This window comes from Molossus molossus, unplaced genomic scaffold (assembly GCF_014108415.1).
Source record: "Molossus molossus isolate mMolMol1 unplaced genomic scaffold, mMolMol1.p scaffold_m16_p_13, whole genome shotgun sequence".
In the NCBI taxonomy this organism is placed as follows: Eukaryota; Metazoa; Chordata; class Mammalia; order Chiroptera; family Molossidae; genus Molossus; species Molossus molossus.
This window is the reverse complement of record NW_023425348.1, coordinates 92536243-92563201: the sequence shown is the minus strand read 5'-3', so window position 1 is coordinate 92563201 and position 26959 is coordinate 92536243. Positions and strand designations below refer to the sequence as shown.

Here is a 26959-nt window from a genome sequence, read left to right as displayed (position 1 = left end):
AACAGGGCCTGGCCTGGAAGGACTCCAGCAAATGCCGTGGTATATGTGGAACTGGACACAAGGACCTGGGTTTTGGCTCCTGCAGACCTCTGGGCCGTGTAAGGGTCATGGTTCAAGGGAATAGGTTTCAGAGAATGACTCCGGAGGGAGTGTGCCACGGGGCCTGCGGGCCTCTGCTTGGCCGGGTCTCTCGGTCTCTTCTGCCCAGGGAGAGGCCCTCGTGTCCACCACAATGGGCTGAGAACTGTGTGCAGAGGAGTTCACGTCCCTGCCATGCTCAGGCTGGGCCACCTGCCTGGGCCACTCTCTGTTCTGCCCTGCCCTCAAACCACAGCTCCCATTACCCTCCAGTCCCCAGAGTCCCCCCTGAGTCTGCCTGGCTGGGCACCATTCAGCACTGAGCAGATCACCAGGACAGAGATCTTGTCTTCCCGGCGTCTTAGAGGTCTGTGTCTTGTTCATGTCGCGCCTTCTGGAGCCGAGCACAGCCCTGGCCCCCAAGACTTGCTCTGTCCCATTGCATGGCCCAGCCTGGCGCTGGCCTCCCAGCTGGGGTGGAGTATGAGGAGCTCTGAGAGGCCAAGGTCACCCCAAGCCGAGGGGCAGACCTGTTGGGAATCTCAAAATGGGAGAACAATGAGTCAGTGCCCAGATGCAGCTGGTCCCCAGTGGGAGAAACCCTGGGCCCGCTCCTCCACTGAAGTCTAGAGAGAGACCAAGATGGCTCATGGGGAGTCCACCGGGGGACCCCAGCATTCGTGGCTCTAGCTGGACAATGGAGAAGGGTGTCACACCTGAGCCTGCACCAGGCTCTGGCAGCTCCAGCGCCCACCTGGCCTTGTCCTGGCTGCTAGTTTCGCCGGACGGGGTGCCACATGGACACAGGCCTGCGCAGTGTGGCCAGCATCTGGTTCCAGTGCGTGGTGCCCATGCCACTAGCTGACGGCCCGATGATGACATGGCCCACGTTGTCCCCACGGCCATCACTGCTGCTCTCAGCCACTGTCACGCGGAGAGACAGGTCCTGGGAAAGAAGTGACATGAGTGCTAGGGACCAGGAACAATGCCAGAGGTCTTCCATGGCTCCTGAATCCTCACCTCTGATCTGCCTGGCCCCACAGGCTTCTGGTGCTGCCTCCTTACACAGCGGCAGCACCAGGTGGCCCAGGTTCAAATCCCAGCCTCACCACTTTCTTGCTGCGTGACCTTGGACAGTGCCTTGGGTTCTTCCTAACTCAGTTTCCCCATCTGTAAAATGGTGATAATAGCAGTTCCTACCTGTTCTGGGAACAAAGTGAGTTAGAAAGGGGCCTGCACACAGCCAGGGCATTATAACGTCTGCTGTTCCTCCTAATATACTCGTACGTTGGACGCAACTGAGAAAGGGAAAGAACTTGCTTGAGATAAAAGTAGTAAAGCTGAAACTAGCTCTGGCCAGTTTGGCTCAGCGGTTAGAACGTCGGCCTGCGGACCAAAGAGTCTCGGGTTTGATTCCGGCCAAGGGCACGTACCTCAGTTGCGGTTTGTCCCCGGCCCTGGTTGGGGTCTTGTAGGAGGCAACCAATAGATGTGTCCCTCTCACATGGATGTTTCTCTCTTTCTCTCTCCCTCTCCCACTCTATGTGAAGATATTTGAGAAAATATCCTTGGGTAAGAGAAAAAAACAGCTGAAACTAGAACCCAGCCTGACTTCTCTTCTCCTCTCTCTCCTCCCCCTGGTCCCAAGAAGTCTCTAGCCCTCGAAGGCTGTGGTGTAGTGGCACTATGACCAGGGGGAAGCAGGGAGCAGATGGGCAGTCTGTCCCACGAGGGTGGCAGGGCAAGGCAGCAACACCCAGGACCAACCAGAGATGTTGGGATGTTTGCCTGGATTGGGAACACCCAGTCTGAGGCAGAACTCTGGTCTTTCAAAGTTAGACAGAGTGTCCCAGAGGGGAGATTAAGTGGGTTTCTGTGCAGCCCCAGGGCTAAGAGGTAGCCTTTGGCTCATAGCACAAGAAGACTTTCTCACTCTCAGGAATGCCCCAGGATGGAAGGTAGTAGTGAGGGAAGGTGGTGAGTTCCCCATCCTCTGAGGCGTGTAAGCAGGACCACTGATGTGGCCCAGGTCATATCTTCTGCAGTCCCCCCACCCTTGGTCTGTGATATCTGTGCTGGGAGGGGGTCACCTCCTGAAGGTGATGGGAGTGTGGGGAGCTCAGCAGAGTCTCCGAAGGTAGAACCTTGGGAGATTTAGGGCAGAACTCTGCCCTTGGGTTAGCCCGGGCTCATCTCCAGGTCTTTGCAGTTCCTTCCCCCGGGAACTGTCTTCCCCAGACTTCGGCTTAGCTAAGCCCTCCTGCAGAAGGCTCCCCTGACTGCCCACCTCTGGCGTGCTCTTAGTTGATTAGTATTGCCTGGAGACTTTCCTGCCTGTCCCCGTAAGCACCAAGGAAGCAGTGCCCATGTCCTCAGCACCCACCATAGAGCCGGTATCTAGTAGGTGCTTAATAAATGCTTCTTGACTACATGGCTTGAGGCAAACCACAGGCACCTGCAGGAGCCCTGGGACGCTAGGCTGCAGGGGATGAAGTGGCCCCAGAGCCACAGGAGTGACCTGGCCTGGCCCCCACCCCTGCGCTATTTCCCCTCACCTGGAGCACAATGGCTGGCACCGAGAAGATCATGGCTTCATTGAACACAGGGTTGGGGTCGTCCCTCTTCACAGCTGTCCTCTTTTTGCTCATCTTTCTCCCATCCTGCAGCAGGTACACCTTGACGTAGGGGTCTGGGTGGACGAGGGGGTGGAGGTGAGGGCAGTGCCACACTCACGTGGCACAGCCCTGCCCATCCCAGTGGCGCACTGGCTCTAAGCTGCCCAAACCTTCACCATTGCCTTTATCCCCTGCAGTCCTGCCAGTGTCCTTTATGTCTTTCCTATTAGACAGATGAGAAAACTGAGGCTCACACGCTGAGGACAGCTGGGCTTTGGGCATGGGCAGCGTGCCTCTCAGCCCAGAAGCGTGCCCCCCTCACACGACGCTCAGGGAACTTGGCAGACCCACCGCTTTCATTCTATAAATGGCCCGAGCGCGCAGACGTCAGCTCTGAGTCACCCGGCACCCGCTCAGGGTCTGACTCAACGACGTGGGGCTCTGAAATAACAAGTCTCCGTCTGTCCTCACCTACCGCCCACTGGGTGTCCTTGCTGTGCGTGCCTGGACCCCGGGGCCCCCCAGGCTCCAGCAGGTTGGGCTCCCCCAGTCCTCTGCCTTCAGTTACCCGGGGCATCGGGTCCTGTCTGGCACCCACACCATCCCAGTGGCCCCAGTCCCTGTTTGGGATCTGGAATCCAATCCAAGCTCTGGGAACGGAGCCTCCACCATGAATTACAGTTCTGGGAAGTGGGTGCCCACCTCGGCTCCTTCCCAGTGCCCCAGCCTTCTGCTCTCAGATTCCCATCTCTCCCACTGCAGGGGCTCCCTGCCTCCCTCTCTGGTTCCCATGTTGCCCAGCTGGGCAACATGACTTCCCACTAAGCTCAGCCAAAGCTGGGGGTGGGGAGCCTGGCACTGTGCCCACACCTACTGATGTGTCCAGGTGCTCAGGGCTTAGCAGCTGGGCCACAGCCCCCACTGGCCCCATGGAGGAGCCAGGCAGCCAATAGGGCCTTACCTGCTGTGGTCTTGTCGTTGGTCCAGATGAGATTCTTGGCCTTCACCACGACCACGGTGAGGCGCTCAGCCGTGGGGAGGTAGCTCAGGGAAAGCAGGATCTCACCCACAGCGTCGGCAACCTGGAGGACAGGCGGGCGGCTCGGAGGCTTCTTTTCCCTGACGGGTCCAGGGAAAGGCAGAAGCTTCCTTCTCCACTGAGAAGTTGCTGTTCTTGGGGCCCCTCAAACCAGGGCACCAGGCTGGTAGGACTGAGAAAGGGCCCCACTCCCCACTCCATGAAGCATGTACCATGTCCTCTTCCCACCCTGTGGGTTCTGCCTTGGAAGGTGGGCCAGAGGCTGCCTGTCAAATGGAGCATCCAAATGCAGTTATGTTGCCTCATTCTAGGCCAAGGAAAACATCTGGCGGCAATAGTACATAGAGGTCCACGCGGCCTGGAATTAGGGGATCATTTGCTTAAATAACAGCAATGCTCCCCAAAGCGCTCTTGTGCTCTGGAATGACTCCCGTCAGGGCCAGAGAGGACTTCCCTAACAAGCTCTGCCGGAGCAGCGCTTCTGCACCGGGGAACTCACAGGTCTGGAGGTAGGAGCAGAAGAGCGGCGGACAGTGGTCAGGGTGTTTTTCACTTGCGTGCAGTGAATGGAGTCTCCTTGAATGGAGCTTAGGTCTCTCTCTCTCCTTTCCTAACACTGTCGGTGTTCAGGTTGTTGCAGGGGACAGTGGAGTCCCTCCTCTGAGTGCATGTGGGACACTCTTCGTGGGAGGACGGGTGGGCGGACTTACCTTGTTCTGGTCCTGTAGGTAGAGCCAGCCACTGAAGGGCTGCAGCGGAAGGTCAAGCACAGAGAGTTTCAGCTCCACCACCCCCGTGCTGACATTCCGCTCATCCTCATCAATGCCGAACACAGAAAACCGCAGGCTCTTCTCCTCCAGGGCTGCAGGGTCCAGGGGGATGGAGAACTTCTCATCGAAGAAGATGGAGTAGGCATTCCTCTGGATCTGCAGACAGAAAGTGCCATGAGGGCGCTTCAGAGCTGGGGAGGGAGGTGGCAGCCAGGGTCCTGTAGGCCATGGCAGGGGGAGAGGCTGGGACCTGGGCTAGAGTCCTGGCTTGGCTGTTTCCACAACCCCAGTGCCAATCTTCCTTTTGGTGGCTCCGCCCTGGTGATTTAAAAGCCCCCTGCTCTCCCCTCAGTGGTTGCCAATCTGGTAGCCTGGCACTGAAAGCTTCCACACTGCCCCCAGTGAAGTCCCATCTTCAGTGCCCGCGGTGCACAGAACCCTCATGATATATTAGCTGAGCTGGTCTTTCTTAGGTGTTCATGTCCAGCCCTGGGCCAGGTGTGCAGCGAGTGTGGATAATTGCCTGTGGAGTTGAGAGCCACTGGTGCCCCAGCCCCCACAGAGCCTGGCCCAGGGCTCTCTAAACGTTGTGGGACAGACAGATGGATGGAGTGACTAGGCAGGGCTGCACTGACTTCGTTTCTAAGCCCCGTCCTGCCTGGTGGGTGCCACTGGCCTCCTCCCAGGAAGCTGTGGGCAGGCCCCGGGAAGGTGCACTCCAGGGCGCTGCTCCCCTTCCGTGGGGAGCTGCCTTAGTCACTGCCTGGCGATATTTAAAGAGAGGAGCTCTCATTCCTGGCACCTCGCCTGAAGCTGGGGGACTGCCTAGCCTGGGGCAGCCACCCACTCACTGGGATCGGCGGGGCTGGGATGTACGAAGCCTGCCTTCTTGGGAAGAAATCTACCAGCACCTCCAGGTTCTCTGAGCCCCACTCCTCGGTGGCTGCCTGGGCCGTGGGAAGGCTCCTCTCACGCTGCTCCCCGGAAGCTGTTCCCCACCCAGTCGCCTGCTTGAGATCGAGGTTCCTTCCCCCGTGGGAGAAAGCCCACCTCTCAATCCTGACCTTGGCATTCAGGCTCTTGATGGTCTTCGGTTCCTTCTCTCCTTTCTTTGGCCACGCGAGCCTCTCGGCTGTCTCCTGTCCATAGGGCCCCAGGCCCCCTGACCATTCTCTATGCGTTGTGCTTTATGAACAATGGATGGAGGACGCGGGAATCTGGGGTTGAGCCCTAGTTCTCCTGCTCACTTGCTGGGGTGTCTTGGGCAAAGCACCTTCCTGAGCCTCAGTTTCCTCATCTGAAAGATGCCCTCAACCCACCCCATTAAGGTAATGAGAGAATCGTGGGTGTGCTGGGCCCTGAGAACCAGGTTCTCAGCACACAGCAGGCTGTGGTGGCTGCTACCTGCCAATGTCCCCCTCAAGGGATGTACCCAGAACTACCCAGGTCCTCCGGCGGCCCTGATAGGCAGTGTAGATCGGGCTCAACAGGACTGTTTCAGTTCTGACAGACACTCTGTGGAGTGCTTGCCCAGGACTGGACTGAGGAGTTTGCATATGTCAACACATCCCCTCAAGAATTACAATGCCCATTCGACAGATGGGGCAACTGAGTCACGGAGTGCTTAAATGACTTCCCCAAGGTCGCACTGCTAGGAAGTGGGAAACCAGGATTTGAACCCAGGCAGTCAGACTCCAGGGTCCTGCTCCTACCAGCCACTCCACTGCCTCTGGGAAGCTGGGCTGCCCGTACTGGGCCCCGCATGAACATGGCTGGTGGTTAGTTCTAGACCCTTCTAGAACGAGGAAGGCAGAGTGGGGCAGGAGAGGGATGACAGTCTCCACGTCTGAAGGTCAGGCGATTTTCAGCATGGTAGAGGTGACCAGACCTATGGGTCTCCGAGGTGTTAGAGGCACCTGGTCCTCCAGGTCCGCAGGCTCTCGCCCTGGTCGGGGCCTGGCATGCTGACCTTACCCACCTCAGAGGCCTCCCAGCTCAGAGACCTTCATCCAGCCCAGAGCTACTGGCCATGGTGCTGGGAGGGAGGGTGCGGCTCAGGTAGGCTCTGCGCCCCCACAAAGGCAGAGGGACCCTCGGGGAAAGGAGCCTGGGAGGGCTGTGCTGGGTTCCTGTCCTTGCCGCTCCTGGTTTACCCTCTCCCTGCTTTCCACCCCGGGCGCTGACGTCCGTGGGCTACATCAACAGGCTCCCTCGGCCTCTGGCTTCAGGTAGGGTCAGCCAGTGGGGCTCACTGGACGGAAAGCAGAGTCGGAGGGAGGTCAGGGTGCTTATTTCCCCAGCTCCTCTGCAGTATTGCTGTGGGCTGACCGTGTCCTTTCACCAAAGGACACCGCGCCTATCAAGGTGGCCTTCTCTACATGCCTGTCTCCTTCTGCGTCTGGTAACCTCCCCTTCCCCTCATCCTTTCAGACTAGGGTACCACACCATCCTCGAGGTCGCCCTACACACCCCACTACATTGTTAGCAGTCCTGTTATTAAACATTCCCCAAGTTAGCCAACTTGAATGTGTCATCCCTTCCCTGCCAGGGCCCCAGGTTGACACAGGGGACAGGTGTGGAAATGAACAATGACCACACACTGGTCGTGTGGTAGGAATGCTGGGAATTGTCCTCTCTGTGGTCAACATCGAACCCACTCTCCAGCGCCCTCCTCAGATCCTGCCTGGTTCTGCAGACTGTCCTGCCTGGGGAGCACTCCTGAGGGTGGAAACACACCTCTGCTCTGCCCTGCAGCCCCCACTTACCCGGGAAATGCCCACGATCTGCTCATCGGGCAGCAGGCTGACGCGCATGAAGCAGGACTCAAAGCTGGCTTCCTCCCGCTCCAGGAGGTCCTTCCCCTGCAGCACGGCCACGTGGAGGGTGTGGGAGGCGGCATCGTAGTCCATGCTCACCTCCACCTGACCCAGCGTGAAGTCCTGGCCAAAGGTATTGCTCACGGAGGAGATGGAGTTGACAGAGTCCACTGACTGGGATTTCCGGAGGGTCCCATAGGGGGCCAGGTCCAGCTCACGGCCCATCAGCTCCAGGGGCCCCAGCTCGCTGATGCTCTCAAAGGTGTCCTCCATGCTGAGGCTGCCTTTGCGACTGGGTGGTCCCCGAGTGCTGGCCCGCTGGGTATTCCAGGCAGGCACTCTCTGGGGGTGAGAAAAAGGGATGTGGGAGCATCATAGGCGCAAAGAAATATGGTAATCCCTGCTCATTCAAGGTACCTCCAAGTTCCCCTTCTGCAAAACTGGGCTTGTGTTAGTTCAGAAGGTCCTTGTTTAATGTTATTTCATGTCACTCAGTTTTCTCTTTCTAGCCAGGATGTAAGAAAGCATTTTCTCAAAATGTTTATTTACATGGACTGAATTCCATACATAAAGATGTTCATTGCAGCCCTGGCCGGTTTGGCTCAGCGGTTGGAGCGCTGGCCTGCGGACCAGAAAGTCCTGGGTTCGGTTCCCACTAGGGGCACATAACAAAAAAAAAAAAAAAAAAAAGATGTTCATTGCAGGGATGTTTATAAAAAGGAAAGACAGTTAGCAATCTAGATGTCCAGCAGAAGAGGAATGAGTAAGAATACTAGAGTATAGCTACTCAATAGATGATCAAGCAACCTCAAAGGAAGTTTTCAAACATGTCTACAATGTGAGAAAACTTTCATGTTGTATAACACTCACCCTAACATTCAATTTTTCTTTTGTCTAATTTGACCTTAAGATTTGAGAACACAAAAGCCTTTGCAGCACAAGCATCTCCCAGTGCTGCCTGGTCTTCATTACCATCATTTTTAATTACCCTCCCCCAATTTTCCATCGAGTGGATAGCCATAATCTATTTTACAATTCCTCTACTATTGAACATTCTGTTGCTTTTCTCTTTTTTTTTCAATCCTCACCAGAGGACATTTTTTTTTTTTATATCTTCAGACAAAGCAGGAGGGAGAGAGTAAGGGAGAGACACATCAACTGGCCGCCACCTGCACAACCCCAACCAGGGCCGGAGACAAGATGCAACCGAGGTACGTGCCCTTAGTGGGAACCGAACCCGGGACTCTCTGGCCCGTGGGCCAACACTCTAACCGCTGAGCCAAACCGGCCAGGGTTCTTTTTTTCACAAATATAAATAATGCAGCAGTGAGTAGTTTTTTTAAAGTCCTGATTTAGAGAACAGTCCTTTTGAAAGCGTTTGACACTTGTCGCCAGAATGCTCTTCCAAAAGGTTGTGCCAATTTAGTGTCCCCCCAATGGAGTGAGAGATAGTCCTTTGTGAAACCCAAATGAGTGAGCGTGTGGGACCTGTATCTGGTAACAGGTTCTGACCGTGCTCTCTGGGATCTACATCACGTTAGAAAAATTCTCTGCCAAGTGTCAAATGATAAAGCACTCTGCAGCAGATCCTGAAAGCCCTACAGATGTCTGTGTTCCCTGACACAGCCACTCCGCACCTGGGCATCTAGTCAAAGTACCTAACACCTCCCTGGCCAATGTGGCCCAGTGATTAGAGCATCGGCTCCAGCACTGAAGGGCCGTGGGTTCAATCCCTGGCCCTGGTCAGAGTGCATGCGGGAGGCAACCAATTGATGTGTCTCTCTCACACTGATGCCTCTCTCTTTCTCTCTCCCCCCACCTCCCTCCCTTCCACTGTCTCTAAAAATTAATGGAGCCCTGGCCGGTTTGGCTCAGCGGTTAGAGCGTCGGCCTGCGGTCCAAAGAGTCCTGGGTTCGGTTCCCACTAAGGGCACGTACCTCGGTTGCAGTTTGTCCCCGGCCCTGGTTGGTCGTGCGGGTGGCAGCCACTCGATGTGTCCCTTTTACGTTGATGTTTCTCTCTCTCTCCCTGTTCCTCTCTCTCCCTCCCATTCTACCAGAACAAAAAATGGAAAAACTGTCCTCGAGTGAGGATAAAAAAAAAATTATAAAAATCAATGGAAAAAATATCCTTGGGTGAGGATTAACAATAACAAAAAGTACATAATACCAATCAAGACAAAGTTTTACCTATAAAACACTCACGGCATCATTTATGATGGCATTTAGTAAATCATGGCAGATACAGTAAAAGATATGTTACACAGACGTTAAAATAATATTTATGTCTGGCTGGTGTGGCTCAGTAGTTGAGCATCGACCCATGAATCAAGAGGTTGCCGGTTCAATTCCAGCTCAGGGCACATGCCCGGGTTGTGGGCCCGATCCCCAGTGAGGGGCATGCAGGAGGCGGCCAATCGATGTTCTCTCTCATTGATGTTTCTATCTCTCTTTCCCTCTCCCTCTCCCTCTCTCTAAAATCAAGAAAGAAAAAATAGCCCTGGCTGGTTTGGCTCAGCGGTTGGAGCGTCGGCCTGCGGTCCAGAGAGACCCGGGTTCAGTTCCCGCTAAGGGCATGTACCTCGGTTGCAGTTTGTCCCCGGCCCTGGTTGGTTGTGCAGGTGGCAGCCACTCGATGTGTCCCTTTCACGTTGAGGTTTCTCTCTCTCTCTCTTCCTCTCTCTCCCTCCCGCTCTATCTGAACAAGGAGTAAAAAAAAAAAAAAAAAAAAAAGAAAGAAAAAATATTAAAAAAAAAAATTTATAATGGGAGTTCCACAACATGGGAAAATGCTCCAGCTGTGTGAGATGAAAAGAGCAAGGTATAACATTCTAGGTAGAAATCACACCCACTGTACAAAAACTATGCATGGAAAAAAAGACTGAGGGGGTGGATGAAAAATACTGAAAAGAAATAAATCAAAATGTTAATAGTTTAAAAAAGGTTAGCTGTTGCTTTCCTCAGGGTGGTGGCATTTGGGAGAGGTTTTTCTTCTCATTTATAGTTCCCTATATTTTTCACAGGATGGTTTTTTAAATGGAAACCATTCATTCACTCATTCATTCGACAAGTATGCACTGGGCTAGGCTAGGAATAGGAAAGAGGAAGAGAGCCCCTGTGCATGGAGGAAATTAACCGAGAGGGAGCGGGGTTCCGAGGGCGGGTCAGTTGAGAGTGGGTGCTGGGGGTGTGCACCTAGGAGGGCCGAAGCCTCACCTTCTGCCTGGCCTCTGCGTAGGTCTCGCCATACTTCTGCTGAAGGTACCTGTAGTCGTAGTTGGGGAATGGGGAGGGGCTGGGGAAGCTCCCCGAAGTCCAGAGCTTCCACAGGCTCACAGCTGCGATTCCCAGCAGCGCCAGGGCCCCCGCAGCATAGACACCCACCTCCCAGTCAGGTGGGCTCTTGATGACTACAAGGCAAAAGCAGCCTCTCATTAGTGGGCCCTGGGGCCGCTCAGTGGTTCAGACCCCCAGGGTTTAGCACGGACTCACTTATTCACTGAATGAATATTTCCTAAGTGACTTCTATGTGTAGGCTAGGGGCCAGGTGCTGGGGATCCAGTGTTGAACGAGAAGATACTCTCTGTGATTCCTTTTATCCTCTTTCCCACAAAAACAGACATTTCTACCATGAGTGACACTTGACTAGAACAGGTGAAATACTGTGAACAATAGCTAAATATTCTGTAGGCTTTAAACAAATAGAGTTGTTCTTGCCTCTTTGAGTTCTAGGACCTCACCCTTCAGAGGTCTTCTTGCTTCCAGATAATCAAAGCAGCCTTTTGGGGTCTGGGGAAAGAGGAAGGGGGTTTGGGGGACAAAAAAACATCCCATTTTTGCCTCAAACCTTATCTAGAACAACCCAGTATCCATCAACTGATGAGCGGATAAATAAAATCCATGCAACGAAATATTCTTCACCAATAAAAGGGATTGAAGTAGTGCCCTGGCCAGCGTGACTCAGTTGGCTGGAGCATTGTCCTGTGCACCAAAGGGTTGTGGGTTCGATTCCCAGTCAGGGCATATACCCAGGTTGCAGGTTTGGGGGCACATGTGGGAGGCAACTGATCGATGTTTCTTACATCGATGTTTCTCTCTCTCTCTTCCCCTCTCCCTTCCTTTCTCTCTAAAATCAATTAAAATTTTTTTAAAAAGGAATGAAGTACTGATACATATTATAACATGGATGAACTTTGACAATAACATGCTAAGCAGAAGCCACCAGACACAAGAGGCCATATGTTATATGACTCTATTTACATGTCCAAAACAGGCCAATCTATGCCAACAGAAAGTAGATTAGTGGTTGTCAGGGGCTGGGGGGAGAAGGGAGGAATGTGGAATATGGGGTTTCTTTTGGGATGATGAATATACTCCAAAAATTGATCGTGTTGATGGTTGCACAATATACTAAATCCCAATGAATTATACACGTTAAGTGGGTGAATTCATGGTATGTGAATTTTATTTCAATCAAGCTGTTACCCAAAAAAAGAAAGACAGAAAATCTCAGCCAGAAGTGAGAGGTGGCTCCAGGCTACGCAGGGTTTGGGGACAAAGCCAAGATGCTCAAATGCTATTTGTATACTGCTCAGTAAAGAACTTTCCTTATCTGAGCCTCCCTGACCCCAAACACAGTAATGAACTACGTCCTTAGCTGTGCTGGACGAGGCCTCACCTAGCGCGCACGCGCAGCACCATACACGGAACCTGGCTTGGCAGTCCCCAAAGGACCAATGAGACAGTGGGATTAATTTTGCATAAGGTCACACTGTTGGCAAATACAGTTCTCTAAACCATTCAGTGTTGTCTCTATACTCAGTTGAAATGGGGAAACGGAGGCACACCAAGAGCTTGCCCAAGGTCACAGCACCAGGAAGGAGTAACATGGGAATTCCAACTCTGACAGCCAGACTCCAGAGCAAGCAGGGGTAACCATTGCCCCACTGGGTCTCTACCCAGCAGAGTTCCCTAGTAGCTGGGCAAAGAGAGGTAGGGAGGGCATTTCAGGGGTGTATCTTTATCATGGCACATCTATTGAGCACCTAGTGTGTGCGAGCAGCCCAGGCCCAGCTCACAGTTTAGGGGGCGGAATAGGCAAAGAGACAAAACAGAGTCATGGGAACAGCCCAGGAGGGCTTCCTGGAGGTGGAGGAGGATGTTCCTTCCTGGAGAGACATCTAAGCTGAGATATGGAGGAGGAATGAGAAGTATGCTAGGCCTGGGGGTTTAGGGCAGGAAGGAGAGGGGGTGTACAAAGCCCAGAGCATTCAGAATGCCCAGTGGGAGAGAGGGAGTGGGTCTTTGGGGCTGGAGGGGCTCCTCACCTCTGTTCCCTGAAGCCCAGCATGTAGGGAGGAGTTACAGGGCAATGGCAGCCCCTCTGGCAGAGGAAGGCCCCAGCCTGCCCCTGCTGGCCTGAGCCCAGCCCATTTTAGCCAGAACCTACACTAAGTGCACTCTGGAGAAGCGCTGGGCCCGGCCTCCAGCCAGCATTTATCCAGCACTTAGCACCCCTGAGGTCCCTACTTCTACTTTCTGGAGAGCTGAGGCTGGGAGAAGCGAAAGAACACATCTATCTATCAGCTCAAGGACACGGGTGAAAAGTCCAGGCCACCTAGCCTCTCTGGGCTGTCTCCTGGGCAGGAAAAAGGAGACGACCACAAAACATCCCCATCCACCCAGGGAATTTGTTCTAAGGGAAAAATCCCAACAAGTTTTCTGTCTGGTGTGAGTCATCCAGGCTGTATTTACAACAGCAACAATCTGGAAACAGCCCGAAGGTCTGACCTGGGGCCCTGGTACAGTGGGAATGTCACTGGCCTTTGGGAATGACAGTGGTGGTCATTAGGATGTCACTGTGGCAAAGCACAGAAACGTTTCAGGCAATGTTAAGAGAAAAAAGAAATCAATCCCCAACACGGTATAACGACCCGGTTTTGATACAAAAACCACAGGGTGAAGGGCTGGGCGGACCAGGGAGGAAAGAGAAGAGCAAGAAATGAGGATGCAGGGGCTGGTAGCAAATCTCATTTACGTCTGACTTGAATGTAATCTGTGGTCTAAATAAAACCACAACAAAGATTCTCAGAGGGCCACAGGGCCAGCCCTGCCGAGGGGAAGTCCTGGGAGCCTGTTGAGTGGGGGATGGGATGGGAGTGTATCTGCTTAACTGGAGAGCGAAGGGCCTACGAGAGGGGCTCAGCTCAGCAGGGCCTGGGTGTTGGCCAGGGCCAGGCAAGTGGGCGGGCACAGGCGATGGGCACAGCAAGGTGGCAAAGCAGAGCCAGACTCCTCTGAGAGTGAGGATCTCTCAGGGAAATGAGGGACTGAAGCCAGAGCCATGGTGGACAGGAAAGGGGGGCAGGGCAGAGGGCATGAAAGGAAAAGCCCCAGGAGGGCAACATGAAATGACAGGTGATGCTCATTTATTTATTTATGTCCCCGAGTACCAGCCTTAGGACAGTATGGGAGGAATTTCCAAGGGAAGTGGGGTCTGGGCTGAGACCAGAAATAAGGAGCAGGAGGGGGGTGGGGGAGGAGGAGGAGGAGGAGGAGGAGTTATAATAGGTTCCCTTCTATTTACTATTTGCCAGGCTCTGTTCCAAGCACTTCATGTTTATTATAAACCCAATGAGTCCTCAGAACAACCATGTGAGAGGAAGGTTCTATTATCATCCCCATTTTACAGAGAAGGAAGCTGAGGGACAGAGAACATTCACTGCCAACCTTGCTCCAGATCTGAGCTTGTAACCTCCACAGCAGATGCGAGGACTTAGCCAGGCAGAGGCAGGGAAGTACTTTAGGTAAAGGGAACAGCATGTGCAAAGACATGGAGCTGGGGGACAGCTGTGTTTCCACTGTGTTGGGCACTTCACATAGGTGAGCTCACTGAATCTTCCCAGCAGTCCTTGAGGCAGGCCTCATTGCCCCATTTTACAGATAAGTAAATGGAGGCTCAGAAAGGTTTTATCACTGGTCCAAGGCCACGCCAGAGCTTGGGTCAAGACCTGGGAGCCTGCAGGTGAGAATCCCTGGCTGGGGGTTGGGAAAGGTGGTCCCTGGTGTACCCCTCGGCTCAGCCCTGGGCGGGGGCCGTGCTCAGGCAGGAGCTGGAGTGATGGGGTGTACCAGCCTGGCAGTGAGGAGCCCTGAGTTCCTGTCCTGACCCTGTTACTTACTCACTGTCCCTTTCCCTCACTGAGCCTCCCTTTTCCCATCAGTAAATGGGGACAGAAGCATAAAGAGAAGAGATGGTGAGGTGGCGTCTGGTGTCACGGGACGCCGTTCTGAAGCTCGGTGCCTGCCAGGGCACGCAGGAAAGTGGGAGCTGCATCCCAGGTATTTGCCATCCCTGGCCTGGGCGGTCTCCGGATTTAATGTCCTGTGGATCTAACATCAACCTTCCTGGGTCTCCTTTCACTTGGCTATTTGAGAGGCTCCAGGAATGGTTCTGGTGAGTAGATTCCATGTCACAGGCTCACTCTTAGGGAGCAGCAGGGCATGGGCCTCCTGAAGGGTCCCCTCAAGTCAAGTGGAGGGGGTCATTTCCACAGAGGAAACCACTGGAGCAGAAAGATGAGATTTCAGACTGGTCCCAGCCCCGTGGCCCCAAGGCTATGTGACCATGATTGGTGTCCCACTGAAACCCGCACCCCAGGCCTGGTGAGAAGGTCCCGTGAGATGGAATGCTTGCTGCTGGGACTCACCGCTCAGGTGGTGTTCGGCCACGTCCACGGCCATGATGCCCGCTGTGGTGGCTGAAACTGGAAGGGAAAAGAGAATCAGAAGAGAGAGGGCTTCAGAGGGTCCCCAACCCCAACTCTGTGTCCCGGCCTCTCTGGTGCACGTGCACCTGTCATCCAGAGCTCACACTGAGCTGTGAGCAGGGCCTAGGCAAAAGCAGGTGGTTTTGTATTTTATTTTTTTAAATGGCCATTTAATTTTTTTTTTTTTATCCTCCCCCGAGGACATTTTTCCATTTTTTGTTCAGATAGAGTGAGAGGGAGAGAGAGAGAGAGAAACATCGACGTGAAAGGGACACATCGAGTGGCTGCCACCCACACGACCCAACCAGGGCCGGGGACAAACTGCACTGAGGTACACGCCCCTAGCGGGAACCGAACCCAGGTCTCTCTGGACCGCAGGTCGACGCTCTAACCACTGAGCAAAACCGGCCAGGACCATTTTTAAAAATTATTATTATTTTAGCCCTGGCCAGTTTTGCTCAGCGGTTAAAGCGTCGACCTGGGGTCCGGAGAGACCCGGGTTCGGTTCCCGCTAAGGGCACGTACTTCGGTTGCAGTTTGTCCCCAGCCCTGGTTGGTCGTGTGGGTGGCAGCCACTCGATGTGTCCCTTCACATCAATGTTTCTCTCTCTCTCCCCCTTCCTCCCTCTCCCTCCCACTCTACCTGAACAAAAAATGGAAAAATGTCCTCAGGTGAGGATAAAGAAAAAAAAAATTATTATTATTTTAATATGTTTTTATTGATTTTTTTAGAGAGAGAGATAGAAACATAGATGTGAGAGAGAAACATTGATCGGCTGCCTCCTGCATGCCCCCTACTGGGGACTGTGCCTACAACCCGGGTATGTGCCCTGAACGGAAATCGAACCAGGACCTCTCAGTCCATGGGAGGGCTCTCAATCCACTGGGTCACACAGGCAGGCTCTTATTATTATTATTATTATTATTTAATTCTCACCTGAGGCTATTTTTTCAAATCTCTTCAGATAGAGTGGGAGGGAGAGAGAGAGAGAAACATCGATGTGAGAGAGACACATTGACTGGTTGCCTTCTGCACAACCCCAACCAGGGCCGGGGTTGAACTGCAACTGAGGTATGTACCCTTGGCTGGAATCAAACCTGTGACTCTTTTTGGTCCATGGGCCGATGCTTTAACTGCTGAGCCAAACCGGCCAAAGCTTTTTTTTTTAATTAAAAATTTTTTTTTCTTTATTATTTTAGAGAGGAAGGGGGGGGAGAGAGAGAGAGAGAGAGAGAGAGAGAGAGAGAGAGAGACAGACATTGATGAGAGATAACATCGACTGGCCGCCTCCTGTCTGCCCCCTCTGGGGATCTGGCCCACAACCTGGTATGTGTCCTGACCAGGAATCAAACCGGTGACCTTTTGGTGCACAGATGATGCTCCAACCAACTGAACCACCTAACTAGGGCAGTAGGTGGTTTTTTAAATAGCATTAAAAAAAAAAAAAAAGGCATCTAAAACTTTCTTTATGCATTCTTTTTTTAAATCCTCACCTGAGGACATTTTTTTTTTTTGTTCAGTTAGAGTGAGTGGGAGAGAGAGACAGAGAGAGAAACATCGACATGAAAGGGACACATCGAGTGGCTGCCACCCGCACCACCAGCCAGGGCCGGGGACAAAATGCAACCGAGGTACATGCCCTTAGCGGGAACTGAACCGGGGTCTCTCTGGACCGCAGGCTGACGCTCTAACAGCTGAGCCAAACTGGCCAGGGCTCTTTATGCATTCTAAGACTTCATTCACGTCAGGGTTACCAGATAAAACATAAGATGCCTAGTGACATCTGAATTTCAGATTCATTTTTAGAATATGTCCAAATGTGGAACATGCTTATAGTATGTTTATTTGAAACACAAGAGTTGCAGGGCGTCCTGTGTTTGTGTTTGCTGACTCTGATATGCCTACCTCACTTCCATCCTCCCCACGCCAGGCTGACCAGCAGCCTCTCTGATACTCATTAGAAGAAGCCCCCCGGGGTGCTCACTAAGCAGTACATGGGCCGCATATAGGCCGGTGGTCCCATAAGATGATAATGGAGCTAAAAATTCCTATCACCTAGTGACTTCAAAGCTATCATAACATCACACAGCACAATGCGTTACAATTGGCTACAGGATTCAGTACAGCAACATATACAGGTTTGTAGCCCAGGAGCAATAGGCTAGACCACAGAGCCCAGGTGTGCAGTAGGCTAGACCACCTAGGTCTGTGTGAGTGCACTCTGATGTTAGCACAACAAGGAAATTGCCTAATGACACATTTCCAGTCATTAAGTGCCGCATGACTGCACTTCAAATGCTTTTGTTTAAAATGGAAAAGAAAAAGCTGCATTCCTGCAATGTTCTATTCTCCAGCCTTTCACTCCTCACCCCACCCTTCGCCCTCCAAGGTCCGGAAGCTCATACAAGCCACTACCTGAACCCAGGGGCTGCTCGCAGTTTTATTATTGTTACTAAGAAGTAAATTTGGCCCACTGAGGTATTCTAAGTGGGGGTGGTGAAAAGGGGAGGCCGGACGAGGGACACAAAAGGACAGGATAAGCCCTACCCCAGCCTCTGTGTTCCCTCGTTGTTCAGAGAGGTAGTCACAGACAGGTGGGATAACTGACTGTGAGAACTGCAGAGTTCTGCCCCGGCCAGTTTGGCTCAGCGGTTAGAGCATTGGCCTGTAGTCCAGAGAGACCCAGGTTCGGTTCCCGCTAAGGGCACGTGCCTCAGTTGCAGTTTGTCCCCAGCCCTGGTTGGGTTGTGAGGGTGGCAGCCACTCGATGTGTCCCTTTCACGTCGATGTTTCTCTCTCTCTCTCTCCCTCCCGCTCTATCTGAACAAAAAATGGAAAAATGTCCTCGGGTGAGGATATTAAAAGAAAAAAAAAAGCGCCCTGGCCGGTTTGGCTCAGTGGTTAGAGCATCGGCCTGCGGTCTGGAGAGACCCGGGTTCGGTTCCTGCTAAGGGCACGTACTTCGGTTGCAGTTTGTCCCCGGCCCTGGTTGGTCGTGCGGGTGGCAGCCGCTCGATGTGTCCCTTTCACATCGATGTTTCTCTCTCTCTGTTTCTTCCTCTCTCCTCCCTCCCACTCTATCTGTACAAAAAATGGAAAAATGTCCTCGGGTGAGGGAAAAAAAAAAGAAAAGCTTGCATAGTTTATGTGCCGTTTCTTGATGTTTAAATGTTGCACTCGTTCACACAAAATGTAAACATCATTCAGGCACAGTGTAAATAAAAGGTTGCTTGGCCTTGGCTAGCCTGTTTGTCATCCCTCAAAGCATTCTGTGGGCTCCCTTTGGGACTAGGGTCCAATCGGGGTGAATATTTTCCTGGGCATTTTCCAGAATCCTGGGGCTCTCTCCAGTCTGTGGCTTTGGATTGTCCAGAATATATAGGAGCATCTCAAGTCTCTGGACAGGAGGCCTCGAGAAGCAGGGCAGAGCAGGGTCCAGGGAGAGGCTCTGCCGGGTGCACAGACAGCTCCTTGCTCCCAGCTCCCCTGCTGATGTCCCCACTCCCTGAGAAGCGGGCTGTCATGGTGATGGGAGGGCGGTGCTGACTCAAAGTAGAAGCTCATTCCTGGGACCTGGGCTAGAGATCATGATAGTGATAGCTAACCCTGCCAAGCACTCCTTACCCAAGTGAAGCCCTAAGCACTTTGGATATATATTACCTTATTTAATCCTCTAACAAACCCCACAAGTAGGTACTATTATTTTTTTTTTTTTTTTGTTATCCTCACCCGAGGATATTTTTCCACCTTTTGTACAGATAGAGTGGGAGGGAGAGAGAGGAAGGGAGAGAGAGAAACATCGACGTGAAGGGACACATCGAGTGGCTGCCACCCGCACGACCAACCAGGGCCGGGGACAAACTGCAACCGAAGTACGTGCCCTTAGCGGGAACCGAACCCGGGTCTCTCCAGACCGCAGGCCGACACTCTAACCGCTGAGCCAAACTGGCCAGGGCGGTACTATTATTATTTCTGGTTTGTAGAGGAGAGTCCTGAGGCATGAAGGTAAGGTCATTTGCCCCGGCCACACAATAAGAAACTTCGACCCAGGCCATCTGGTTCAACCCTCCTACCTCTGTGCCCAACTCGCAGGCAGGCACATGGTTTCAAAAGTTTCCTGAGCCCTAGCCTGTGTGGCTCAGTGGTTAGAGTGTCAGCCTGCAGACCAAAGGGTTGAGGGTTCGATTCTTTTTCTTTTTTTTTTTTTTTTTATCCTCACCCGAGGACATTTTTCCATTTTTTGTACAGATAGAGTGGGAGGGAGAGAGAGGAAGGGAGAGAGAGAGAGAAACATCGATGTGAAGGGACACATCGAGTGGCTGCCACCCGCACGACCAACCAGGGCCGGGGACAAACTGCAACCGAAGTACGTGCCCTTAGCGGGAACCGAACCCGGGTCTCTGCGGACCGCAGGCCGACGCTCTAACCGCTGAGCCAAACTGGCCAGGGCCGAGGGTTCGATTCTTGGTCAAGGGCATGTACCTGGGTTGCAGATTTGATCCCTGGCCCTGGTCGGGGTGTGCGGGAGGCAACCAATCGATGTGTCTCTCTCACATAGATGTTTCTCTCTTTCTCCCTCCCTCCCTTCCACTCTCTCTAAAAATCCATGGAAAAAATATCTTCGGGTAACTATTAACAACCAAAAAGTTTCCTTTCGGACCTGGCTGGTTTGGCTCAGCAGTTAGAGCATCAGCCTGCGGTCCAGAGACCCGGGTTCGGTTCCCGCTAAGGGCACATATCTTGGTTGCAGTTTGTCCCCGGCCCTGGATGGGTTGTGAGGGTGGCAGCCACTCGATGTGTCCCTTTCATGTCGATGTTTCTCTCTCTCTTCCTCTCTCTCCCTCCCACTCTATCTGAACAAAAAATTGAAAAATGTCCTTGGGTGAGGATAAAAAACAATAAAAAATAAAAAAACAAAAAGTTTCCTTTCAGGCCAAATAGGATCCTGTGTAGAAGCCCAGGGTGGCCCTAGTTCCTGGCAGAAGAGAGTCTAGACATACGGAAACACACAAGTTGACATGAGCACACGGGTCCCAGCCTGCCTCTGCCCTGCTGGAAATCCAATAATGCCAGCAGCTGTCTCATGGGCTGGGGACAGAATCTGCTGATCCGACCTCTGGCTGTCCAAGGGCCCCCATCCCTCCAAGGCTGGTCCAGCTCAGACCCCAGGCCCCAGACTCCCACACTGCCCAACCTTCTTCTCCCTCCGCTCATCACAACCCCTCCTCCTCTGCCTGAGAGCTGTGATTTCAGTGAAGTGGGAAGGACTGCAGCACACCCAGGCCAGGAGTTCCCACAGTGGTGCCCTGTGAAGGGGCAGACACCAGAGCACATCTGCCCGAGAGGAGGGAGGGGAGATCTTTCCCCTTTCTACCTCTGAGCCTTGGTTGTGCCATCTGTAAAATGGGGCTCCCGACTGCCCTTTCAGGGTGCCAGGAGGGTAGAAGGAGAAGTAAAATGGTCGGGCTTGGTAACATTAGCTGTGGTGGTCTAGGCCAGGCAATTTGTTCAAAAGGCCCCTTTGCCCCTCTTTTGAGCTGTGGAATTGTGTGGGCAGCACGGCTGGCCTGCAGATGAATTTCATTTGTCTTAAGTTCAAGTGAATCGCTAACATTTAAACATTGGTAAATTTCCCATTAAAAATGGATTTCTTCAAAAAAATGAATTTCCAGATTCCCTTTAAAAGTTAGATCTGGCGCCCTGGCCGGTTTGGCTCAGCGGTTGGAGCGTCGGCCTGCGGTACAGAGAGACCCGGGTTCGGTTCCCGCTAAGGGCGCGTACCTCGGTTGCAGTTTGTCCCCGGCCCTGGTTGGTCGTGCGGGTGGCAACCACTCGATGTGTCCCTTTCACATCGATGTTTCTCTCTCTGTCTCTCTTCCTCTCTCTCCCTCCCACTCTATCTAAGCAAAAGATGGAAAAACTGTCCTCGAGTGAGGATAAAAAAAATAATCATAAAAAAATAAAATAAAATAAAAGTTAGATCTGGGGACAGTGGGTCTGTATCCCCTCTAATCCCCCAAAATAGCCTGAGCTGGAGCTGAGTAGGCTCTGCCCCTTCAGACAGGGCACTTACTCAGCAGCCCTGGCACCTGGCACCACTCCATTTACAAGCCTGGTAAGAGAGCCTTCAGATGAGCTATGGGAAGTTCAGAAAGGTTAAGTGAGTTGCCCAAAGCCACACAGCCAGCAACGGTGGAGCTGGCAGCCATGCCTGCCCCTGGGCCCTGTGCCTCTTCTATTAGTAGCCACAGCCCCTGTGCCAAGGACTTCACCTGCTCCAAGAACCCTATAGGGCGCATCCTATTATTAACCCCACTCCACAGAGGAGGAAAGTGAGGCTCAGGGAAGGACAGTGAATTTGCCCAAAGTCACCTAACCAGTAAGCAGAGAGCGAGACCATGCCAGATCTGGTTCTGCCTCAAGTGCCCTTCTTAATGGCACTAATCACTGTCCCTGAGATCCCTGCGACTCCATTTCACCGGCTAGGAGAACCCCAGCAGGCTCCGCTGGCAGCCTGGAGGTCTGCCAGGCAGAGGGGCTGCGGTTTGGGCTCAGAACAGGATGCTGACGACGCACATCTGAGGCCAGGGCAGCCTGTGACCAGAGCTTCCCCCAGCTTCTGACATTCAGGAAATGGGGTTCGACAGGGGTGAGGGGTGAGCCAGAGCTGTCTCAAACCTGCACCTGAATTCCTCAGATCATGTCTTCTTCCTGGCACCCTTCCCCACCGAATCTTCTCATTCTGGCCCCAAACCCTAACCTGCATGGATTACACTTATTAAAAACAGCTCTAGCTTCAAATCCAGGCTTAATCATACCTACCTGGCAATACCTACCTAATGAATTAGACATAATAGACGCTAAATGCTTAGCACCGTGCCTGGCACATAGTAGGCATACAATATAGACCTCGATGATTCAATGGATAAATAGATCCCCATTTTAAAGACCAGGAATCTGGGGTCCCTGGTCACTCAGCATATGAGTAACAACACTGGGATTGGCGCCAAGGTGCGATGGATCTGGGCCTGGGCTCCTGGCCACCGTGCCACCTCCTGACTAGGCTTTTCCGGGGTGGAGGTGGGTGGGAAGAACTTCCACTGGCCTTGCAGAATCTGACCGCAGTCAAGGCCCCCTCCTGGGCTTGTTGGAGAAATGGCTTTCCAGGAATTTTGTGCCTCTGCAGGGGCATAGGGCCCCATGTCGCTGCTCCTCCCACCCCATTTCCTTGCTCATTGTGTCTCCAATCACATCTCTGGCCAGCAAGGTGTTCGCTTCCCCTTCCCTTACCCTGAAGCCAGCAGGTAATGGGAAAGACTGGGGTGGGGACAGGGCAGCCATTGACCTCACAGGCTGTGAAACTTTTTAGGATCTTTAGGTTTGAAATTCTTTTCAAGTGCTCCCCATTTTCTGAGATAATCACATCCTACTACCCATACCCCCAAAGCTCACAGAAACCACAGTACACAGACTGACTAGGGTGGTGGTGCCTGGCATTTATTGGGCACTACTAGGACTTGCTCTATTATTTCAGCAAATCCTCCCTGGGGCCCTCTGAGGGGGGCTGCAACTTTGCCCATTGTATGGGTAAGACAACGGAGGTGTAGGAAATGACCTGCCCACAGTCACCAGAGCTGACAAGAGGCAGAGTCCAAGCTTGAACCCCAGGCTGGGAGCCCCCACTCTCCCAAGCTGCTTGGGTAAGATGTCATCTTGGGGAGGTGGGGTCTTGAGTACTTGCCTTGATCCTTCTCCAGAGTGGCTGAGTTACCTGGGTGGATAGCCTACTGATCTGGGGGAGCTTCTTCAGTTTCCCCATTTCTAGAGGGAAGCACAGCGGCTGCCCCCTCTTCAAACCTGTCACGCCTGGTTGGGAGAGGATGACATTCCAGGGTGCAGGTTTCCCAGCCTCTTTGGGGGTGGGGATGGCCTCACTGACTTATGAGGTGGGCTTACAGTCCCTCTGCAGCCCCTGGAAGGGGGGGCGGGTCACCAGGTTCGCTGGCTCAGGGCTCCTCCGCCCTGAGGCTTGACTCCAGGTTCTCATTTTCCGCCCCATCTTCACCCCAAATCTACAGTCCGAGGTCCTGAGACCGGCAATTCCCTCTCCCAAAGAGCATGGCGGCGAAGGTTCCGAGAGGCCCCTGAAAAGCCCCCCACCCAGGCCGGTGACATCGGACGGCAGCCGAGATCCTTTCCCAGGCTCCCGGGCCTCCCGGCGAGAGGGCGCGACATGCTCCTCGGGACTGGGGCGTGAAGACCGGACCCCTGCCGCGGGGAGCCCCAGGGCGGAGGGAGAGGAGTGTGGGGCGCTGACCGGAGAGCTGTGTGAAGCGGCCCAGGGGCGTAGGGACGGTCAGGGTGCTGCGAAGATGGGGACGTGCGTGCAGCGCGGGCGCCGGGGAGGCGTGTAAATGGCGGGGGAGCCGAGCGTGTGCACAGGCGGAACGCGCGTGCGGGACCGATGCGGTGTGCAGTGCGCGGAGTGGCCGGGCCGGGGAAGGCGCCCGGCGTGCGCTGTGCGGGGCGTGCGTGTGCAAGCGCGGCGCGAGTGTGCGGCCGCGAGTGCGCGAAGCCCGGGGTCCTCGGCGCGGGCAGGGGCTCTGCCTGTGTCCGAGCGCGGCGCGCGGGGAGCGGCCCGGCGTGCACTCACCTCGGCTCCGGCTCCGGCGTGGACTCGCTCCCGGCTCCGGGGTCCTGGCCGGCCTCCCGCAGCGCGCACGCACCAGCGTTAAGCCCGGCGGCCGCCCGCCCGCAACGCCAGCCCTGCTGCGTCGCCCGGCGGCCGCGTCGGAGGAGCGGGCCGCGGGCCGGGGGCTCGGCCGGCCGGGCGGCGGACGGGAGCTGCGCCGCAGTCCCGGGCACGCTCCCAGGAGCCCGCCGCGCGCTCCCTCGCGCCCGCCCGCCCGCCCGCTCCCTCTTTAATTTAAAGTGACAACCCGAGCACTCTCCCTGCTCCTGGGAATTGCGCGACGCTTCCGGGGGCCGAGCTGACGATCCCCACGCGCGTCTCGGAGTCCCGGGGGTCTCCCTGGGGCCGAGCCCAGCCCCTCACTCCCAGGTCGGGGGAAGAGGGGGGAAATGTGCTCAGCAGGGCTCCGAGAGGCAGGCCGAGCACTGGACGCAGGGTCCAGTCCCAGCCTGCCGCACCGGGGTTGTCCAGTCCCCTTGTTGGGCCTCAGTTTCTCTTTCTGTAAAACAGCCGGGTACTGCGCACCTCCTAGGAACCGCTGAGAAAGCAGGCGGAGCAGCGGGAGGTGTCCTCGGCTCTGAATGGATAATTACCCTCTCCCACTATGATTGGGTTGTTATTGTAGGCCAATATCATCTCTCTTAATCTGAACTACAAACTAGTGGGGTCGTGGTCACTCCATTTTTTACATGAGGAAAAAGGCTCACGGGTGAAATGACTTTTCCAAGGTCACAGAGCCAAAGGTCAGAATCAACACTTGAACCCAGGTCTGTGTGACTTCAAGTGTTGATTCTGACCACTTAGGGGTCATGCTTTCTTTCCCAAAGGAGTAAATGAATCATTAGGAGATATTTATGACGCCCCCGCTGAACGGTAGGCACAGTGCCTGGTGTGGGCGATCTTCCATCTTCCGGGAACAGGGGCACAGGCCCATCCTGCCCTCGCGGTCTGGCACGCACGTATTAAGAGGAGCTAGGCTGTGCGTGGGACGGTGCCACGTGCCCTGGGCACAGTAACCAGGAGAGCAAGCTTGGTGGGCACCTGAGGAGGCCCCCGGAGGATCTAGAGTCGGCTGGGGAAGAAGGGTGAGGATCTTAGGTGGGGAGCGCAAGTGCGAAGACAGCAGTAGGCCTGGACCATCTACCTTCTGGGCCATTGGGGCTTCCCTCTCTGCAAGAGCTGGGTCTGCGCTGGTTTGTTGGGGTGGGGGGCTTCCTTGATCTAGAAGGCCAGGAATACAATTTCACTCTCACCCACAGGGGGCGCCCTTGTTTTCTGTTCATTTTCTGGACCAGGAAGAGAAAGAGAGAGCGCATTAATTATACCCCTTAGGAGGAAGGGGCTGGGCGCCGGGTCATGGGCTTTCGCTGATATTTCTCATTTAACTTAATATTCATAGCACGTGCAGTTAGGCATGACTGGACCCATTTTCCACGCAAGGACACCGGGGCTGAGGAATGACAGGGTTCCCGGTTTTGGAGGGAGTGGTGTTAGACACCGCCCACATATAAAAGGACACACTGATATGGGCTTCTACAGGAATAGCAAAAAGGTGAAGCCGAGGCCCCTAGGCAGATGCGGGAACTCAAGTTCAGGTTAAAAGCCCTTCAGTGAACAGAAACGCATGCACATACGCACCAGAGACAGGGACCATGAGAGCCAGCAACAGTAGGGTGGGAGATGCATTGTAGCGCAGTCACAATGGCATACCACCCGCCCAGGGAAACAAACTACCATTGTCCTCAGCAACAAGGTGGATGAATTTTGCTTGTAATGTTGAGTGCAAGAAGCCAGACACAGAAAACACATTGCATGATTCCATTTATAGAAAGTTCAGAAACAGGCAAAACTACTCTCAAACGTTACAAGTCAGGGTGGCGAATAGCATGGGGTAGTGACTGGAAGGGGCTCGCGGGGAATTCTGGGGTGCTGCTCATGACTGGCTTGGCCTCCGTGCTGGTCCCCTAGGTGTGTTCACTTTGTGAAAATTTATGATCTTGCATACTTATGATTTTCTGTGTGTGTGATACACTTCAATACGACTTAAAGCCCTGGCCAGGTAGCTCAGTTGGTTAGAGCATCCTACTGATACACCAAGGTTGCAGGTTCGATCCCTGGTCAGGACACATACAAGAATCAACCAATGATTGTATAAATAAGTGGAACAACAAATTGATGTCTCTCTCTCTCTCTCTCTCTCTCTCTCTCCCCTCTCTTTCCTCTCGCTCTCTAAAATCAATAAAAAAAAAAATACAACTTAGAAAAACAAAATAAAACAAAACCGCGTGTGGCTGCCCACTGCACCAGAATAGAAGCAAAACTCCTTTCAGTGGTTCTGTGGCCCTGCTGGCCTCTCTGGGCCGTCACACTGTCCTCCTCCTCACCCACCCATCTCCCGCTGCGGGCCTTCTGGTCTACCTGACACCTGCTGAGCCATTTTCCACCTCAGGGACTCTCACTTGCTGGTCCCGCTGCCTGGAGAGCCTTTTCTGTCTTCAGCCAAGACTGCTTCCTCCATCCTCCGTGCATCACCCTAAAGAAGCCACCTCTTCAGAGAGACCCTCCTGACTACCCCACCTACAGTCCCAGCCACAGCACCCCAGCCTTAATCTGTAATTATTCTTTGTGTACAGTTCTTTTTGTTTTTTAATACTCACCTGAAGATATTTTTCCATTGATTTTTAGAGAGAGTGGAAGGGAAGGACGGAGAGGGAGAGAGAGAAACATTGATGTGAGAGAGACATCGATTGGTTGCCTCTTGCACGACCCCGACTGGGCTGGGGATTAAACCTGCAACCCAACCCAGGTAGGTGACCTTGACAGGAAATTGAACCCAAGACTCCTCGGTCCACAGGCTGATACTCTAACCGCTGAGCCAAACTGGCCAGGACCAGAATCCATTCTTTTAATTTCACACTTTGACAGATCTTATCTATCTTCTTCCTTGTAGTATATCTGGGACAGTGCTTGGCACACAGTAGGCACTCAAATGTTTGTTGTGTGAATAAATGAATGAATGGGGGAATAAAGTGCTAGTGGAGCCCTGGCCGGTTTGGCTCAGTGGTTAGAGCGTCGGCGTGTGGACCAACAAGTTGCAGGTATGATTCTGGCCAAGGGCACATACCTCGGTTGTGGTTCGTCCCCGGCCCTGGTCGGGGTCATGTGGGAGGCAACCAGCT

General features: G+C 53.6%; 1 protein-coding gene across 1 annotated transcript; it reads right to left on the bottom strand.

Moving 5' to 3' along the window:
• SYT12 (synaptotagmin 12) lies at positions 1 to 23759 on the bottom strand. Its single transcript, XM_036259037.1, has 8 exons — positions 23742 to 23759; positions 15028 to 15084; positions 10535 to 10728; positions 7268 to 7660; positions 4443 to 4658; positions 3655 to 3775; positions 2634 to 2767; positions 1 to 1024 (listed from the first exon to the last, which is right to left on the bottom strand). The coding sequence occupies exons 2-8, from the start codon at positions 15059 to 15061 to the stop codon at positions 851 to 853; spliced, it is 1266 nt and encodes a 421-aa protein (XP_036114930.1). The 5' UTR covers positions 15062 to 15084; positions 23742 to 23759; the 3' UTR covers positions 1 to 850.
• Between the last annotated feature and the right edge of the window lie 3200 nt (positions 23760 to 26959).